The 19,460-nt window shown below is 40.6% G+C and overlaps 2 protein-coding genes across 6 annotated transcripts; one reads left to right on the top strand and one right to left on the bottom strand.

Annotated features, from left to right (window-relative positions):
- Nucleotides 1–365: 365 nt before the first annotated feature.
- On the top strand, nt 366–18,110 carry ndufaf6 (NADH:ubiquinone oxidoreductase complex assembly factor 6). 5 transcript variants are annotated; one of them, XM_061777374.1, is made up of 9 exons: nt 366–619; nt 1,609–1,712; nt 2,943–3,065; nt 4,072–4,142; nt 4,318–4,420; nt 4,489–4,622; nt 5,142–5,243; nt 5,831–5,887; nt 17,814–18,110. In XM_061777374.1, exons 1-9 carry the CDS (start codon nt 426–428, stop codon nt 17,838–17,840), a joined length of 915 nt encoding a protein of 304 aa, XP_061633358.1. In that variant the 5' UTR covers nt 366–425; the 3' UTR covers nt 17,841–18,110. The 5 variants fall into 5 exon arrangements, with proteins under 5 accessions (XP_061633358.1, XP_061633355.1, XP_061633356.1 ...); XM_061777371.1 differs by lacking the exon at nt 17,814–18,110 and adding an exon at nt 8,204–8,427 and having other exon boundaries at nt 368–619; XM_061777372.1 differs by lacking the exon at nt 17,814–18,110 and adding an exon at nt 8,204–8,427 and having other exon boundaries at nt 370–619; nt 1,609–1,708; nt 4,086–4,142.
- On the bottom strand, nt 11,416–18,908 carry LOC133479868 (beta-2 adrenergic receptor). The gene is made up of 2 exons (XM_061777369.1): nt 18,763–18,908; nt 11,416–13,827 (listed from the first exon to the last, which is right to left on the bottom strand). The coding sequence occupies exon 2, from the start codon at nt 13,791–13,793 to the stop codon at nt 12,759–12,761; it is 1,035 nt and encodes a 344-aa protein (XP_061633353.1). The 5' UTR covers nt 13,794–13,827; nt 18,763–18,908; the 3' UTR covers nt 11,416–12,758.
- Between the last annotated feature and the right edge of the window lie 552 nt (nt 18,909–19,460).

The raw sequence follows: 19,460 nt of genomic DNA, 5'->3' as shown, positions 1-19,460 counted from the left end.
TATATTTATTTTGATGTATTAAGATGACATACCTAAATAAATTGCGCAACAGAAGCCTGCAGAGGACTGTAGATGTGATTTAGTAGCTGGAAAAAAGCAATAGGGACATAGCCTGAAGCCTCACACAGTTCCACTACAAATTTGAGAACAATGAATCACATCTATAGTCATCTGCAGGCTTCTGTTGCAAAAATTTGTTTATGTCATCTCAATAAATTAGAATAGACATACTCTAATTTATCGAGATGTATCTATAATTGATTTGTCACACTTTCAATGTTTGCGTGAGCGCCCAATAAAGCATGACGTTACACAGTTTCGCCTTAGGGGGCGGTAATGTGCTTACAGTAGGTGGTCACCTACCAAAAACAACGAGAGAAGAAAAAAAACCGGCAGTCGAAGCCCAACAGTAGAAGGGTAAAAACATGGCAGCGAGCATCAGTTGTATAAAGCACGCAAAGTCGTGCGTTAAACCCTCGCTGTTCTTCACCGTCCAGCGGCAGACGTCCCCGGCCGGTGCATGTGCTCGGCGGGCGGCGGAAATTCGGAGTGTGAGAGCCGCTGCCAGCGCCACTGCGGACGTACAGCACAACGAGAGGTTCTGCTTGGAGCTGGTCAGGTGGGTCCGCGCTCGGCTTGCCTCACTAGCAGAGTTAGTGTGGAGGAGTTGGATACAAGCAACACTTTGACATTATTCCCCTTTAATATAATTCAACACGCTAACAAACAATCCATCAGTGAAGGTAATATATATTTTGTTTGATATTCATTTTAAATAAACAGACACGTGACAGTGATTCAGTACTTAAGAAAGTAGAGCCAACAATCACAATTCACGCTATTTGTTGCTGTAACTGAATTATCTTTATTCATCGGGGCGTTTTTTTTTTTTTTTTTTGCAAACCTTGAAAAGCTATTTAAATCAAGGGTTGCATTTACACTATACATCTGGTACTCGTAAAAATGGACCGATACTACACACCGATACAACTTCACCAAACTGACGTACACCTTCCGGATGGGAGCCATGTCAGCCTTGTGGACATACTTTAAGCTGAACACGAGTGACAACACTTAAAGACGACTGCATATTATGCTGCGGTCGGGCGGCCACCCTGCAAGCCATCCGGTAAGTACAGCGTTTCGAGCCTCGTCATCCGCACCACTCTGGCCGAGCCAGTCGCATTCCCATCACAAAGCCACAGCTAGCAGGAGATGATAACATTGTAGTCAACATTGTCGTCTGATGTGCGGCCTTGTCAAAGCGCACATCAGTCAGAAGAGATCCAAGTCAAGGTGCTTTTTATATCAATATCAACTGGGCTGACAGCGCGTTTAGCCCTCATATTGGTTTTGTTTTTGTAGATTTCGTCTTCCTGATTTTATTTCTGAAATCCGAAGTGTTGCTAAAACGACATTTAGCCCCAAACACAAGCACATTCTCGTTTCTGTTTTCAGTTCAAGTCAGCAGTTGTCAATTTATTTCTCCCGCTCGGAATTACCATGTGGTGCCTATTGTTTACCTACATTCTGAAAATGTTTTGTATCTTTCGCAATGAAGTAGGTTGTATTGCATTTTAACAGGTCTTCCTTCTTCTTCCCTCTCAGGTCCAGGGACTACGAGGGCTTCGTGTGCTCCCTCCTGCTGCCGGAGGCGGCACGACGCTCTGCCCTGGCTTTGAGAGCCTTCAATGTGGAGCTAGCGCAGGCAGGTAGTCCATCAGCAATACCGGATGTTATGGCTGCAATATGGCCTTTAAATCAAATCTCTGTTCCTTCTTTGTTTTATTTATTAAAAAAAAATATAACAGTGATCCGATTTTAATTGGTTTTTTTCCACCCACTTCTTGGCTTACAGAAGAAGCAAATGATGATGACTTCATTCAAATTAAATTTCGATTTTTTTTTAAATTTAATTTTATTTATTTTTCTTCCTTTTGGGATTTGTTTTATTTCTCCTGATACCAAACAAGCTTTTAAACAGTTTTCCCCCCAGCATTTTTTTCCACAGCCTTAACTTGCATCAACGTTCACAAACTTATTTTTTTCAGATAATTTTTAAAATAAGTGCCTCCTCTTAGAAAAAAAAAACTATCCCTTTAGTCACACCATATATGTAAAAATGTTACCTAATTACCACTTGAAATGTTGAAGCCTTTTTTTGAAAATGATTTATTAATGTGAAGTCCCACATAGTCGGGGTTGTGCATTCACAAATTCACATATTCCCAATTTTAATTTTTTATTTTAAAATTTTTTTGGGTGAGGGGCTACCCTTCCTTATTAACTGACGTCTCCTTTTCTCAGTTTTTGTGCTCAGGCATGAGCAATGAAATATTGCTTTGCTGCCATCTTGTGGTATCATTGTGCAAAAGACTGATATTTAAGTGAGTTCACGAGGTTCATTTGGGGAAAAAAAGTAGTGCTTATTGCCATCTTGTGACAGCTTGGTGCCAAGTAAACTATGTCAAAGTGAGTTGAGGAGTTTCATTGGTGCCAAGGAGCTATGTTGGAGTGAGTTGCGATTTATTGAGACAAAAGTAGAGCTTTGCTGCCATCTTTTGGCATTTTGGTGCCAAGTAAACATCGAGGTGATCTAGGTGCCAAAGTACTATGTTGAAGTGAGTCATTTAGACTAAAGTTGGCAACACTGACTGCTTTTGTAAACTAGCTCCTCCTTGTCTGTTCGCAGCAGTGCACATCAGTGAGGATGTGCTTTGACCAACGGAAACCGCTAAAAAAGTTCAGTTCAATTATTCTGCTCATGTTGTCCATTTCTTAGCAGGAATTAAAGTTGCTTGTAACTTTTTTGGGTTGAAAAACTACAGAAGTCGCAAAAAAATGTCCTGAGCAAAGAACTCAAATGAATCATCTAACTTTCTATAATGCTCCTGATGCCTGATGCGTATATTTCACGCGTGTGTTCCTTTTCTCTGCACAAGGTGAAGGACTCTGTTTCTCAGAAGTCTCTCGGTCTGATGCGAATGCAGTTCTGGAAGACGGCCATAGAAGACATCTACAGAGACAAACCACCCAACCAGCCAGTCAGCGGCGAGCTGTGGAGGGTAACTAGCAAAAACTCTTTAACTTAGTTTTGCCTCACTAGTAATATGTAGTTGTCCTAATGGTGTGGAGAAAAGTCACACAGAAGTTGACGTTATTAGTAAGACACTTGCTGTGCACCAGTTGTGTGCCACTAAGCGCTAGATTTTAACTAGTACAATTTTGTCCCTAGTAGTACTACTATGCTGTTGTCAACTAGTACACAGTTTTGCCTCACTCGTAACATGTAGTAGTTGTAGCATGTAACGTGTAGTTGTCTTACGAGTATGCCAAAGGTGTCCTACTGGCGAAGACAAAGGGCATACTAGTGCATAGACCTTAATGGGTATCAAGGATATTGAATAAATGCTCATTTATTTGATTGATTTGCAACAGCTGTTTTTTCCCCCTTAAATTGGTTAGTTAAAATGTATTTTGTTAATTTTTTTATTCATTTTGTCGATCATTTGGAATCTATGGATTTATTGTTAACAATAAAATATCAGTTAAAGTGGTATAATTTTGTATATACATTCTTTTTTGTGTTTTATTAAATGGTTGATTCATTCTAAATAAATCATTGGAATACAATTGATTTCAGTTGTTGCTGCTGAGGATGGCCCAACCAGTTTTTAGGTTTAGCGGGACATTACTTTTTCACAGAGGGCCAGGTAACTTTGAATATTTTTGTATCCTTTTCCTTACGAAATGAAATGCCCATTTAAAAACAGCACTTTAAGTTCACTAGGGTTATGTTTGTCTGATATTCACATTTGTTTGATCCGAAACATTGAAGTGGTAAAACTATGCAAAAAATATCAGAATTTGAGAAGGGGGCGAATACTTTTCACTGCACTATAAATAAACTAGTACTACACATTTGAACTTTTCTTTTTTTTGTTTAATAAAAACCTCACCTACAAATGTCCCGTCCCATCTGTCCATTTTAAAAAGCTAGTCACATTTTTATTTTTGCATGATGTTTGGTGATATTTTTGTACTTTTGGGAAGTTGATTGACCCAGTGCAGATTTTGTTTCGCAGGCGGTGAAGAAGCATAACCTGACCAAGAGATGGCTGACCAGAATCATAGCAGAAAGAGTAAGGCGCCATAGGCACACACCTCTAAATTCGGACTTGCCTATATAATGTGAAAAAATAATCAAACAAAATATCACTTAAAAATCTGCGATATAGCAAGGGTGTGAACAATGAACCATGAAACAGTGGGGGAGCAATGTGTAGAAAATGGATGGATGGATTGGTTCCATGTCAGGAAAAGGATCTGGATGACAGAGGTTACCGGAATCTGCAGGAGCTGGAGTCATACGCCGAGAACGCGCAGTCTCCACTCTTGTACCTGCTGCTCGAGTCTTTAGGTAAGAAGGTCTTACGAGAACAAAATGAAAAACGTTTGAATCACTTGCGTATGCGCTTGTTGCGCCAGGTGTGAAGGACGTCCACGCAGATCACGCGGCGAGTCACGTCGGCAAGGCGCACGGCATCGTGACGTGTCTGAGGGCGACCCCTCATCACAGCGGCCGGCGCAGAGTCTACCTGCCCTTGGACATCTGCATGCTGGTGAGATACTGGTTTAAAAAAAAAAAAAAAAAAAAGACCAGTTAAAATAGTACTGATTCAACTCCTGTACTTAAGGGAAAGTACAGATTCTAAAATGTACTTAAATACAAAAGTACAAATTATTTTTTTTACCATCAATTATAGACAGTACCTGTCCTTTAAACCATGAAATGATGCAGCATGTCATTGACAAAATGTTTTTGTGTACGTGCGTCTGTGTTTTTTTTTGTTTGCTTTTGTGTTTTGTGTGTGTGTGTGTGTTTTTATTGTTTTTGCGCGTTTGTGTTTTGTGTGTTTTTGTATGTGATATTGTGTTTGTGGGTGTGTCTCGTGTGTTTTTGTGCGCATGTTTTTGTCCGTGTTTTTTCCCTGTATTTATTTTTTCTGTGTTTGTGTGTATGGCTTTGTATGTTTTTGTTTTATTTGTCTGTGTGCATCTGTGGTTTTTGTGTGTATGTTGTATTTTGTGCGTGCATGTTTTTGTGTGTTTTGTTTATGGGTTTGTTTGTGTTCTTGTAGCACGGAGTTTCACAGGAGGACTTCATCCGCCGGAGCCGGGAGCAGGACGTCCGGGACGTGGTGTACGACATAGCCAGTCAGGCTCACGTTCATCTTCAAAACGTCAGTACAACGCAAATCAAATGACACACTTGTGTTCTTTAGTTTTGATACGGACGTGCGTGTATATAACTGTGCTCTTGGCAACTTCCAGTCACAACCCAGGCTAAACTTGACTCCTCCCTGACATACAAAGCTTGTTTCGAAGTGGAGATGTATAACTTCAACATACTTCCTTGACACCAATTATTCCTTTCCTTATTTAGCCAGGGCTTTGGTACCGTCTTCCAGCATCTGAGGCAATTCCATGTGAATCGATGAGTTTTTCTGTGACTAGCCAAGGATGGGTTTCATACAAAAAAAATGTGGAGGTAAATTTATGAGTAACGAAACACGAATTGGCCGGGGGTTCGCTATATGTCTGTTTCATGAGTTTAAAGCAAGCTTGTTTGCCGATGTTCACAGCTCTCTTTAGAGGCGTGAACATTCTTCGGTAATTAGCAGCAGAGCGTCAGTGTGAAGGTTATTCCAACGGCTGCGTACTGTTTCTGCTTCCGCAAACACGCGCGCACACACACAGCCGCACACAGTGATAAAGTCAACCGCAGCTTGTGTTTATTTTTGCTTTTGTCTCTTTTTGGCCCCTGCAGGCACGTTCGTTTGGCCCCCGCGTCCCGGCAGCTGCGATGCCGGCCTTCCTCCACACGGTAAGTCGTCACACGGCAACTAATAGACCAATGAGACCCCCTGGCTCGATTATGTGCTTGGGGTTGCTTTTCTACATCCGGCACAGGGTTTCTTGGATCTTTGCAGGGTGCGATGACGTCTCAGGACTATCAAGGGAGACAACGGTGCTGCCCAGTGTCAGAAAGCTTGGTCTCAGACAGTCACAGGTCCACCAATTGGATAATGATGCAAAACACACAGCTAAAAATCTACATTTATAGACGGAAAAGTAATGATCAAGTGGTCAGAGGCAGGGAAATAGACCATCTAACCATAGCGCAACAGATTGAAAGTCAAACGGCTTCAGTCACCAATAGAATCACTCTAGGGCTTATTAATGAATTATGCTAGTATGCTATCCTTTAATCTGCATCTACCATGACCAAGGTTAAGGCATTTCATTTATTAGTATTATTTTCCAGAGGTGGATTTTCAACCAAACGTTCTGTTCAAAAATAAAGTTTCATGATTTGCAACATGTTTTATGAAAATGCACATGACATTTTTGGATAGATAGGATTTTTCTCCTATTGCTTAATATGCATTTTGCATGAAAACTAACACAAATGCATCTTAGTATCTTTAGAGTTACTTTTTTGGGGTTCTTTTACAAACTGTCCTTCTTTATCGCTCACGCTGTCTTTACCGTTAATGCCGCTGGAGAAAGCATCTACTAGCGGACGCCCCAAGACAATTGGTCAGACAGTTTTCCCTCCTCATCACTTGTTGCTAAGCAGAATTGGTAGGGCTCAATCATAACTGGATGGGTCAGTAAATGTCAGTCACGCCCACGAGCACCTCACTACTCTGTATTTACTACAAAATACTACAGCACAATAACGTTCTAATTTGTTGAATCGTAAACAACAAATGTATATTTTATCATAATGATTAGCAAAATAAGTGCTAAATTTAATCAACAAATATTTTACTTAGTTTATTTAGATAATAAAATGAAAATTAATGCTTGTTTAGTAATTGTATTTAAAATTCATTTAATTATAATTAACCAATTATTTAATAAGAAATGTTAAATGTAAATGTATTTTTTATCTTACTAACACAGTATTTTTTGTTTTACTGTTTACAATAAATCAATGAATTATGTAATGAGATATATGAATAGAAAATAAATACAAATTAATGAATACATTTTAACACCAGTTTTAGGGAAAAAATAAGTCACAGATAAATCTATTTTAATAAAAGATTACATGCTTATGTGTATGTTATTTATAATTAAATGAATTGTAATTAACCACTTATTAAAATAAAAATGTATGTATAGTGGTGCCTTGATATAAAAGTTTGATTCATTCCATGACCATGTGCGTAACTCAAAACACTCCTATTGCAAATCATCTGGCCCAATTTCAATGAATGAAAATGCCAATAGTCTGTTCCAGCAGTACTTGTTTTTGTTTTTGTTTTGTTTGTTTGTGTATTTTGGGGTTTTGATTGTTGTAATATGTTTTAATAATAAAAATAGCACTCTATAATATTTAACTTTTATACAAGCGTACAGTGATGACATAATGAAATATTTTTTTTCCACATTTTTTGCTTCAGTGCAATGGAAATTGTGCTGCTTCTTCCGCTCTGTGCATTGTGACCACCTGGGGGCAGTATAATACAGGCCTACGGATATACATGGAGGTGCTCGGTCCTCACGGTCATCAGTAAACTGGCATAGTGGTAGTTTTCAGACAGGGTAGTAAATATGGATATAGAAATAATTTTTTAGATTATCTGGTTGCATGTGTTGGTCCACTGTTAGTGTTCAAACACCCGTTGCTTAAAAGGTTTGTTAGTCCGTCTTTTGTGTTCGTTAACATTAAGCTAAACAGGCTGTCATAACGCAAAGCTATGTGGTTCTAAATACACGATGTGTAATTTTTTGCTCTATGTTTAGTTTGACTGTAAATTACCACCGGGGTGTCAGTAAACCGCTTCAAGTCTCTTTCCTGAAGAATGGTTCACTATCTACCAAAGTGCTGCTTGTTGTGAAGTGATTTGAGTATTTCGCGCTCATACGTCAAATTTTTGCTTGCAAGTCAAAGGAAAAAAAATGGTCCAAACATCTTGTATTTTGAAAAAGTTGTAAGTCGGGCCACTTGTGTCGAAAGGCATCATTTGATATTTAACATTGTATATTTTATTGTTGGTTTGTTTTTATACTTACAAGAAATCAGTGACTTATGAGATAAATTCCTAAAAAAGGAAAAAATAAAGAGGCGCAAAAACAAACACGGAGACGTGAAGTGAAACTCTTCTTCTGTGGTGTGTGCGCAATGCAGGTGGTGCTGGAGGACTTCCTGCAGAGGGTGCGGAAGGCGGACTTTGACATTTTCCACCCGAGCCTGCAGAAAAGAAACCCTCTGCTCGCCATCCAGCTCTACCTGCGGTCCTGGAAGAAGACTTACTGAAGGCCCTTCCAAGGTCTTCAGAGACTTCTGCAGGAGGATCACAGACATGACACGAAGCAGACCATTTAGAGTGGATATAAAAAGTCTACACACGTGTTTGGGAGAGTTTTTCATGGTCCAATGAAGCCAAGTTAGAACGTTTTGGCCATAATTCCAAAATGTATAATTGGTGCAAACACAACACCGCTCATCACCACAGGAAGACCATGCAGTACCTCGAGTGGAGCACGGTGGTGGCAGCATCACGCTTTGGGGCTGGGAAATAAATAGATGCCATTGTTAGTACAAAACCTTCAGGCTTCTGCTAGAAGCCAAAAGCCAGGGAAAGCCTACTAGAACATCTGATCTTTATTTGAGATGAATCAGAGGAACTAGAAATAATGACAGGTATGTGCTGACTCCCTTTGAACTTGAGTTTGAATGTGATTGGTTAATCCGCTATATGCGGATAATGTCATGTGACCAAACCCGGAAAACACGCTATATGTTAATGAAAAGAGTATAACTACAGTTTGATTACATGGTGGTTTGATGCCAAACTTAGTAAAACGTTGTTTTCTTAATGGCTGGTGTCTTCGGGCATAAGGTAAATAGACCGCTATTTGCGGGCAATAGGGACTTGCCCTAATCGCGGTCTCCTGCTCTGGGGTTCCACCATTTAACCAAGCCGAAAGGAAGTGCATCGACCTGTTTTGCGCATATACTGGCTTCAGAACACAGCCACATCCAAGTTATGAGAGTGTGCAAACACATTATCTCAGTTGTTTTTTTTCCCCCCTCTCAAAAAGATTTATTAAAATAATGAATTCAGTTGTAGAACTTAAAGGTCCATTAATGGTGGAAAAAGTTTTGAAAGGATTTATCTTGTTCTTTTTTTTTTTTTTTTTTACACACATCACAAAAACCTGTCATTTGAGCCGTGGTGTATAGACTTTTTTTTTTTTTTTTTTTTAATCCTCTGTAGGTAATGTAAAAGTATTTCTGCTTGGTTACTATGGTTTGGACCTTCATCATGTGGTCTTCCGAATCCTGAGTTTTAGATGTTTGTTAATTTAAATAAAAATTAAAAAAAACATGTCTTTGATGAAAAGTTAGTATCACTCCAAGATCCATCCATTTTCTGAGCCGCTTCTCCTCACGAGGGTCGCGGGCGTGCTGGAGCCTATCCCAGCTGTCATTGGCCAGGAGGCAGGGTACACCCTGAACTGGTTGCCAGCCAATCGCAGGGCACATACAAACAAACAACCAGTCGCACTCACAGTCACACCTACGGGCAATTTAGAGTCTCCAATGAATGCATGTTTTTGGGATGTGGGAGGAAACCGGAGTGCCCTGAGAAAACCCACGCAGGCACGGGGAGAACATGCAAACTCCACACAGGCGGGACCGGGGATTGAACCCCGGTCCTCAGAACTGTGAGGCTGACGCTCTAACCATTCAGCACCGTGCCGCCTCACTCCAAGATAATACTTTGGTTTAATACATGGATCTGTTATAGAGTGTAATTAAAAAATACAAAAATGTAGTTTTGAGGGAGGCTGGCACGGATTAATTGCATTTGCATTAATTTCAATGGGGTAAGACAATTTGAGATTTAAGTTAAACTCATCTCAAGGCACATCTGTATTTCTGAAGTTTTATCAGGAATAACTAGAGAGAGGCAATATCGCATTAATCGTGTGACAGAAATATTTTTTGTTGTTGTTTTTTTTTTATAGCTATGGGCGTTTTCTCGCTGTCAAGTTTATTTCAATAGTGCAAGGTGGTAGGAGATGCTCTCACATTAGGTTTATGACACTAAATTGCTTGCGTACATTCATTCCTGTGTAGAAGGGTGGTAAAAACAATGAATGTATAGATAACTAACATTTTCTTTGTAGACCTCAACTATAAAAGGCGTTTGCATCGACTGTCACACTGGTGGCTTGCTTACGTAACGCACCCCGGTGTCATCTGACGGCGGCACGTGTTGCCGTGCATCTTTCATGACGTTAATCTTTCATGATTTCAGGAACATGTAGAAAAGCCCAACGTCTGAGGGGGAATGAAGGTGGTGGTGGTGGTGTTTTTTTTTACAGCGCGCACGAAGGGGCCCAGGAAGATGGCGAAGGCTCCCGTGATTGTTTTTGGCTCACAGATGAGAGCTAAAACGAGAGCTTGTTAGTCCTAAATGAATCTTTTTGCCTTCAGCACTATGTGTAATTGACAGCTTTGCTGTTTACGCAGGCACTCACACTAGCTGTGTGTGTTGCGCTTCGCTGGCCTTGGCTTTGCGTATTGACAGATGTCCTCTCCAGTGGCCGAAGAAAAACAACACAAATTATATTTTATATTCTGTTTTGACTCCCTACATTTTAAAACAGATATACTTTGTACTCCTTGTACCATCATTGGCATGTTACTTTTTTCTACCTCTGCGAATGACGAAATGATGTAAAGAAGAATCACCTTTTGTTGTTGTGAACACACACGCACGCAAGAAAATTTCAGTCTTGGTCAAATATGAAAGGGTCCAGTCTTTAACGCTAATTTGAAGATGTTGATAACACTCTGTTTTCTCTTTTTTAATTTTTTTTTTCCCCCTGTGCCAAGTCGCAGCTATCAAAGGCTTTTAATTGGGCCTTCACCCACTCTCACCTGATCAACTGTGAGTGGACTTTAGGGGTCGGGGCGGCGGTGTCGGTGTAATGGCTGAGAAAGTCTCGAGTTATCTTTTGATGCTGCGAAGTTTTTATGCTGACTCGCTGCCCTTGAGAGCAGTTCAACAGTTCACCTGAGGGGAAATCCCCCTTCGACCCACCCTTGGGTTCACCTCCCAAATCACATCATTTTACAAAAAGGATAGGGAGCAGGAACAGGAATTTTTTCTATCGACACGACGAGGCATGGGCTGGTGTCACAATTTAACCGTATGATAACCATGAGCAAAAAGATTGCACTTTCCCGGTAGCCGTCACACTCTTGCAACTACAGCTTGTAAAGGTTAGGGATATTGGGCTTTATTGGGTGACATTTTGAGACGAACCTAAAATGCACTATAACCTTTCCAAACCTTTGAATGCACATGTCCAACTGTTCAATATTTCAGAACGTTTTGCACAACTTGCTATTGCTTGCAATTTGTACGTATGCCTTTCTGTGACTGCAAACGACTGATGACACCATGAGCTTAGTGGCCTGTTCCTTCTGAGAACGTCCTGTTTGAAAACTTGCTAAATGCAAGCCACTCAGCTTGGAGTGTTACAAGGTGTCACCAGACGGTCGCAACATAGATAGAGACACTGGAAGAGTAACAAAAAGGCAGAGACGTGATGGTCTTTGGAAATGTTCATGGATCAAAAGTTGCAAATTTTGCAGTTCGGCTCCTGGTTAGAGAACAGCAAGTTGTACAAAAAAGTATTGAAACTTTGAGAAGTTGGATATTCATAAGTTTAGATGAAATTACAGTTCTTCCTGAAATTTTACCCGAAAGCCCAATATCCGGAACTTTTTGTGAGTAGTGTAATTGTTGTGCATTTGCTGTCTGGTGAACTCTGCACATGGAGGAATTGGTGTGAAACGTTGGTCTGTGTCATACATTTTATTGAGCTCAGATGAAAAACCATTCGACAGACGTTTAGCACAGCTTCACAGAAAACAAGATAACTCCCCTCCGCCGCTCGAAAGGCTCCTGGTGATCCCATAACATATGAAAACGGAATTAATGTTCAGCGAATAAAAACTTTCAAACCAAGTGGCTTTGATAACAAACATGGTGAGGGTGGAGGAGGTATTAATACTGTTGTTATGAAAAGGTAGTGAGGTTTAAAGTTAGCTTAAGGTTGGGGATTAGGGGTTAGGTTAGGTAAAGGTGTTTAAGAGGATGGTAAAACTATTTTACGATCTAAAAGAATACCTCTTGGCATTGTAGGCAGAATGTTGGTGAGGTTAAAGTTAGGAAGGAAGAGAACTTGGAGTTTGGGTTGGGTTCAGGTTGGGGGAGAGGGTTCATGGATAAGATGGAAGAGGGTAGAGTTGCTGATTAGGTTAAGGTCGGGAAGGAAGAATGTTAGCAGTTAGGGTAAAGGATGGGTTTTTAGGGTTACGGAAAAGAATTAGGAGTTACGGTCAGTTAGAGTTTAGTGTTACTGGTTAGGGTAGAATTAAGGCTAGGAAGGAAGAGGCTTACGGTTAGGGTTAGGTTATGCCGTCATCAAAACAGTCAACCCATATATTGACACATTTGCTGGCCAACCCATCAACATCTTTGCCGAACATCCAATACCTTCCACCAACAACAACAATCACTCAATCCCACCCTGTGAAAATCCATCCCAAAAAGCTCAGGTCCTAACTGGAACCCCGCTTAGGTGTTCCGTGCGTTTCCGAGATGTCACTTTTAGCGGTCCGCAAGACAGACATGCAGACTCGACAAAAAAAGAAAAGCTCAAGTCTGTCTGCAGCTCTTACTGGCGTCTCTCAGCAGCAACTTGTGCACACACAGCCTGAACTTCTGGTCACGCACGCTGTAAATAATCACATTGCAGCAGCTGTTGGTGGCCAAAATCCAGAAGGCGAAGAAAGAGAAATTGCACCACTCGTTGCCAAGAACATTGCCCACCACAAAGACTGCGATGGGTGTAAAGGAGGCAGTGAAGGCCACCGTCAGTGTCCCGATGGTCTTGGCTGCCTTGATGTCAGAGAAAGTGGGCTTGCTGGCTTTTTGGCATTCGGCCTCTGCCAGGTGTTTCCTGCGCTTGGAGTGTTGCCTGATGCCGGACAGCGAGATGATGTTGATGGCCACCGTGCCGCTCAGCAGGGTGAAGTCAAAGGCGGGGAAGAGGAGCAGGATGTTCCAGGCCTGCGAGGGGAACTGGCCGATGGTCCCTAGGGCGTAGTTGCACATGCGGCTGCAGGTGTTGTACTCCAGGACAATCTCGCGGCTGAACACCAGGGGCGACACGGCCAGGAAGAAGCTCCCCAACCAGGAGAGCGCGATGAGGATTGTGGTCCGCTTGCGCGTGATCACCGAGTCTTTATGCAGCGGCTTCAGCACAGCAATGCTACGCTCGATCGTCATCAGGAAGATGGTGGTGATGGACACCAGTGTGCAACCGGCGAAGATGGGTCCGATAACGGTGCAAGGGTGGAAGCTCACCGACTGAGAGTTGTATGCCGTCCACTCGGGCGCAGAATCGCCGGCCATGAGGTAGAGCTCAGCGTAGACAGACAGCGGCACAACGAAGGCACCCACCGCCAGGTCGGCCGCAGCCAGCGAGGCTTTTAGGTAGCCCTGCGGTGTGCGGAAGTGCTTCGTGCCCAAGACGACCGCCAGGGTCAGCAGGTTGCCGAAGAGGATGGCCAAGATCAGCAGCACCATGAAGACCACCGTGAGGATCTTGTTGCCCAGTGTGCAGCAGCACACGGTGCACGGCGCCTCCGCCGCGCTGTCCAGCGTGCTCGACGGGCCGGTGTCGATCATTGGACTAACCCGGCCCAGACGCTCACGTGAGCACCTGGAAGGAAACCACAATAAGGGAATTAGGAGTTGGGTGACTAGTTAGGGCTAGGGAGGAAGAGGTTAGTGGCTTGGGTTAAGATTGGGGGTTAGGGTTCGAGGTTATGGTTACTGGTCAGGGTGAGGAAGCAAGAAGATTGGGGCGGCAGTCGCTCATCTGCAAGGACTTAGGCTTTGGTGTTGAAGGGTTACGCTTCAAGTCCCGCCACAGGCGAAATCTAAATATGGCTACTAGTTGTTAGAGAGATGCCAGTCTTTTCTCCTGGGAACTGCCAAGGCTCCCTTGAGCAAGCCGGGATCCTCACTGACCGAGCTCAAGAGGTGCAGAACTGTTTGCGTGCCTGCATGTGTGTGATTTAGTGTGATGGTGACCTTTATACAAAGATTTATATAAAGCAGAGTGTATGGTGAATTTTCCCTTGAAGGATTATAATCAGTATAATAAAGAAAGTTTTTAGGTTGTATTTTTGAGATAAAACATAGTAAATTTTTTCCCCTTAAAGTTGTATTTTTCGAGAATTAGTTTTTGGTATTTAAAAAATGTACGCACTGCGTGAGGCAAACGATGGTCAGAACAGATACTAACTGGTTTTCTGACCCCTCCGATCTGCCCAGTGGCCTTCTACTGTATTGTGGGCAGCGTACTGCTGTCTAATCAGCATCTTGATATGCCAGACCTGTGAGATCACTGGATTATTTCAGCAAAGGAGAAGCGCTCACCAACACAGATTTTGAGAAATTTGTGAATATTTGAGAGAAATAGGCCTTTTATGCATGTAGAAAAAATCTTGGAGCAAAAAAAAAAAAAAAAAAAATTATATATATATATATATATATAAATTCAATATAATTTGGGAAAGTAATTCATATCATCTTCCTACTCACCAGAGATGTTGATTATTAAATGTATTCTCATGTACAGATGACTACAGACGTGTTTTGATAGTCAAACTTGTCTTGCTTTGTGCAAACGACCAATCAGAGGACGTAAAATTCCTGATGTCATCGAGAGCCAATGCTCTGGCCCTGTGAGGATGAATAGTAACCACATACATGAACTGGAAGCTGTACAGCCAAGAGAAACGCTATGAAATGAAAGGAAACGACATGGGACTAAATTCATACAAATTCATGGAACAAATATTAATACTTACTGGTAGTTTGTGGCTTGATTTGTCATCGTGTTGTGATGTCATGTGTCTTTATGTGAGTAAATAAGCCGGCTCTGTTGGCCCACGTGAGGCCGCAGCGCGCAGGATGGAGGGATGGATGGAGGGATGGATGGTGACATCATAATCTAAATTGACAGCTGTAGTAGTAAACACAAACCAGCTGGCCGCGCCGTTTTTTTTAATCCGCACAGACACAAAGAAAAGAGGCGCTGCAACATGAAGCTGCAGCACATTTGACACCGCAGGCCAGGAATAACATTCGGTACGCGTGTGTGATCTATTGACATGCTGTCACAGAGATACAGTATTTGGTTTACCTACTTCAACTCTAATGCTGTGTTGTGGTTACCTTGGTGTCTGGTAAAAGGAATAAAAATGCTGTAGTAGCTCTCGTCTAAGTGTCAATTTTTTTGTCCCTATGATATATATATATATATATATATATATATATATATATATATATGTGTGTGTGTGTGTGTGTGTGTGTGTGTGTGTGTGTCTTTTAAAAATGTTTTGAAAAGGTAAAAAAAATATTTTTAGAGTAATTGTGCACAATTTTTAAAAGCAAAAGTATATTGTTTTTTTTATTTTGTATTTATGTATTTTCTTTTATTATGTTTCATTTAATTCAAAGCAAAAATATATTTTTTTTTTAAAAGAAAAGAACATTTCCATCCATCCATCCATTATCTGAGCCGCTAATCCTCCATCGGGCAGGAGGCGGGATACACCCTGAACTGGTTGCCAGCCAATCGCAGGGCACATACAAACAAACAACCATGCGTACTCACATTCACACCTACGGGCAATTTAGAGTTGTCAATTAACCTACCATGCATGTTTTTGGGATGTGGGAGGAAACCGGAGTGCCCGGAGAAAACCCACGCAGGCACGGGGAGAACATGCAAACTCCACACAGGCGGGGCTGGGGATTGAGCCCCGCTCCTCAGAACTGTGAGGCAGACGCTCTAACCAGTCGGCCACCGTGCCAAGAAAGTTTTTATTATCCAAAAAAACAAAAAAAACATGTACATGTATTTTGATTACTAATTGTTGGCTAATTGTTTTGTTATTATTTTGTCAGGTGTTTAAATCATTTGTATGCCTAAATATGTTGCCTTTAAATGTTTGTAGCTGTCAATGAGAATGGAGCATCTGTGCTTAAGTTCTCCTTGAGTGTGTAAGTGTACCAAATGTTGTGTGTAAAGTTTTACTCAGTAAAAAAACAATGTAGCACCTCCATTTGTGTGTGTTTGACGCCTCTGAAGACTTCAACGTCACCACCACTTTTACTGCTTGAGCTTAATAGTGATCCCTGTGCGTCACTGCTACGCTACTGTGATGCTAAATAGTGTTGCTGTACTGTACAGTACTATAATAGCGTGCCTGCAGTTCTCCTCAAGAGGCAAATTGTGCATGCTTCAAGCTGTCATTTGTCACTCTCAGTTTAAGTTGACTGTAAAACTGACATGTAAAACAAAAGCAAATTAAACATTGTACATATGTAACACCAAAATGCTTGACCAAACCACATAATGTTATGTGACGAAAGTTAGCTAGCGAGATTAATACTAACACAGTGCTAACACAATACTAATACAGTTGGCCAGGGCCTGCCATTTAAGGCCACAGACATTAAAAGTCACAGATACTACATTGTAGAACGCGCGGATGACGACCCTAGGTAGCCCAAAATAATACCTGTACCTCACATGCATATTTAGTATTGGTAATATGCATAAAGCTTTAACATCTAAATCGTAAAATAAATGTATCGTCGCTACTTTTTGGATTGATAAATGAGGGACGACGCGAATGCGAAACGCCACAGACGAGCTACTGGAAATGAGCTAAGATGTTAAAGTAATTCTAAAGCTTCCAACAACTGAGCAGCAACATACCTGTGTACAAACAGACCATATACCTGTACAAACCCATCAAAATAAATTGCTTGAAAATCCGCGATTTAGCTCGGTGTACCAACGATAAGCTACGATATAGCTGGCGGTCGGGGCGGCAGGGGGAGGGTTCACTTTATAATAGCGACCTTAAGGATCCCTTTCTTGTATACAGTAGATGCTCCAAACTGTTCGACTATACTAGCCCCCGCCCCCCAACTCCCCTCTGCCCACCCTGTCATTGCTTATCTCTCAGTTTCGCATTCATTTCCTCCAGCAGCCAAGCACACAGGCACGCACGCACATACACACTCTCTCCCTGCGTCCATGTAGCTGCTCATGCAGAAGGCTCGCTCATATCCAGCTAATCATCTTCCCCGGAGTGCCAGTGCAAATAAATGCACGACAATAGTCTGCACTATATTTACATGCATGGATCTACTTCAATTCTACTTACGGTAGATATAAAAAGTCTGCACACCCCTGTTCAAAAGCCAGTTTATTGTGATCTAAATGACACCAAGTTCACGTTCAAAAACATGCACAGTGGGTTAATTGAAGACTCTGCATAGTCCACAGGTGTGAATGTTTGTTTGTTTATATGTGCCCTGTGATTGGCTGGTGGCCAATTGGGTGTATCCCGCCTCCCGCTGGTGTAGGCTCTGGCACACCCGCAACCCGAGTGCGGGTAAGCGGTACAGAAAATGGACAGATAGATTCAAACTCATGTTAAATGGGAGTCAGCACACACCTGCCACCGTTTAAAGTGCCTCTGATTAACCTTAAGTACAATCAGTGTTCTCGTAAGCGTTTCGCTTTATTGAATTATTTATTTAATTGTTTTGCTTTTTGGCCAAAGCCTGAATATTTTGTGCTGACAGTGACTATTTCGAATTGTTCATTTTGCCTTGCAGCTTGTCGAAGGCCCCAGTTCCGGCTGAAGAAAAACAGCCTACAAATATTTATCATATGTCAAACTACAACCACTAAAATACATTTTCAATCAAAACTGTGTGTTTATTATCTTTGTAAAGACAGATTTACATTTAGTTCTTGCATTTTCTGCATGTTTCGTGAATTATATCGATTTTTGGGAGGAAATAGAGACTTGAAAACATTTTTAATATAGCCAACATTAGAACTGAGCATTATTGTCTTTGTTTCTAAATGTTATAATCAGCAATAAAATATTGAAATGAATGTCTTTCTGTATTTTTTTAATTCAATAATTCAATTTATTTTATGTCATAATTATTTTCTGTTTTAATTGTAACATTGTATAGTCATTTTATTGTATTACAATGTATTTATTTATTTATTTTAAAGGAATTTACTTTATATTTCACTTGTTTTAATTATAAGGTAATTATCTTAATTTAATTGTATTTTTCTGTTTGAACTCATTTTTCTACTTGTATTATATATTCCTGTCATTTTAATAATAAGTACCATAATTATTTTGATTACCTTTCCTGTATTTTTTATTTTAAAGTAATTCACTTTATGTTCACATATACTGTACATTGAGATTTTTACAGTTTGAATGCAGCATTTTAAGTGAATGCAACATTTGAAGTACATTCTACTGTATTTTTCTTTATGTATGACATGTGTTTTACATTAAAATGTTTTAAATGTGACTTCTAAAAATAACTATTTTGTATATTTTTCCATTTTTTATACATATATTAATTATAGAAAAAAATTATTAATAATAATAAACATAGCTTGTGGAATTGGTCCCAAATGTGCATTCAATCGAATGTAACATGAGTTTAGGATTTTCGTTCCTTAAAAGTGCACAGAGGTGCGCATACCCCTTCATACCCCCTGAGAAGACCTCGTAAATGATGCTGGACTTACTTGGAGTGTCACTTTGAGGATGCCACAGGAAGCCTCTTCATCTTGCCTCCACCCTTGCATGTGGCGGATTCTGCTCACTTTCCTGATCCGTCCCTGATCCGGCTTCGAGGAGCATGAGGATGATGATGATGATGATGATGATGAGGAGGAGGATGATGAGGATGCACGGTGGTGGTACGCTCAGCTTTATAAAGGTCTTCTCCTGCTCCCTCTATTGGTTGACCATGAGGATGATGACAGCGACAGAAGTATTTTTTTCCAACACTTTTTATATTACAGGAATCAAATTCTATTTTCTTTCAAGAAGAAAAGTCATAATCTTATGGGAATAAATGGGTATTTTTTTTCCCCAAGACTAAAAGTCTGAATATTGCAAGATTATAGCAATAAGATAAAAAGTCATAATCTTACAGTAATTAAGTAATATTATTATAGATGTTTTAAAAAATATATGACAATAATAGTTTTTTTTAGATGTCATAACCTTACAGGAATAAATTAGAATTTTCTCTCAAGACAAAGTCATAATTTTACGGTTATGATGTATGATTTTAATATATATATATATATTCAATACAGGAATAAAGTCATTATTTCAAGGGAAAAAAAGGTTAATCTTATGGGAACACATTTGTATTTTTTTAGACAAAAAGTTGTGATTTTGGGAGGTAAAAAGATAATTTGTTAAAAAAGAAAAT

This window comes from Phyllopteryx taeniolatus, chromosome 6 (assembly GCF_024500385.1).
Source record: "Phyllopteryx taeniolatus isolate TA_2022b chromosome 6, UOR_Ptae_1.2, whole genome shotgun sequence".
In the NCBI taxonomy this organism is placed as follows: domain Eukaryota; kingdom Metazoa; phylum Chordata; class Actinopteri; order Syngnathiformes; family Syngnathidae; genus Phyllopteryx; species Phyllopteryx taeniolatus.
This window is presented reverse-complemented; position numbering and strand designations above follow the sequence as displayed.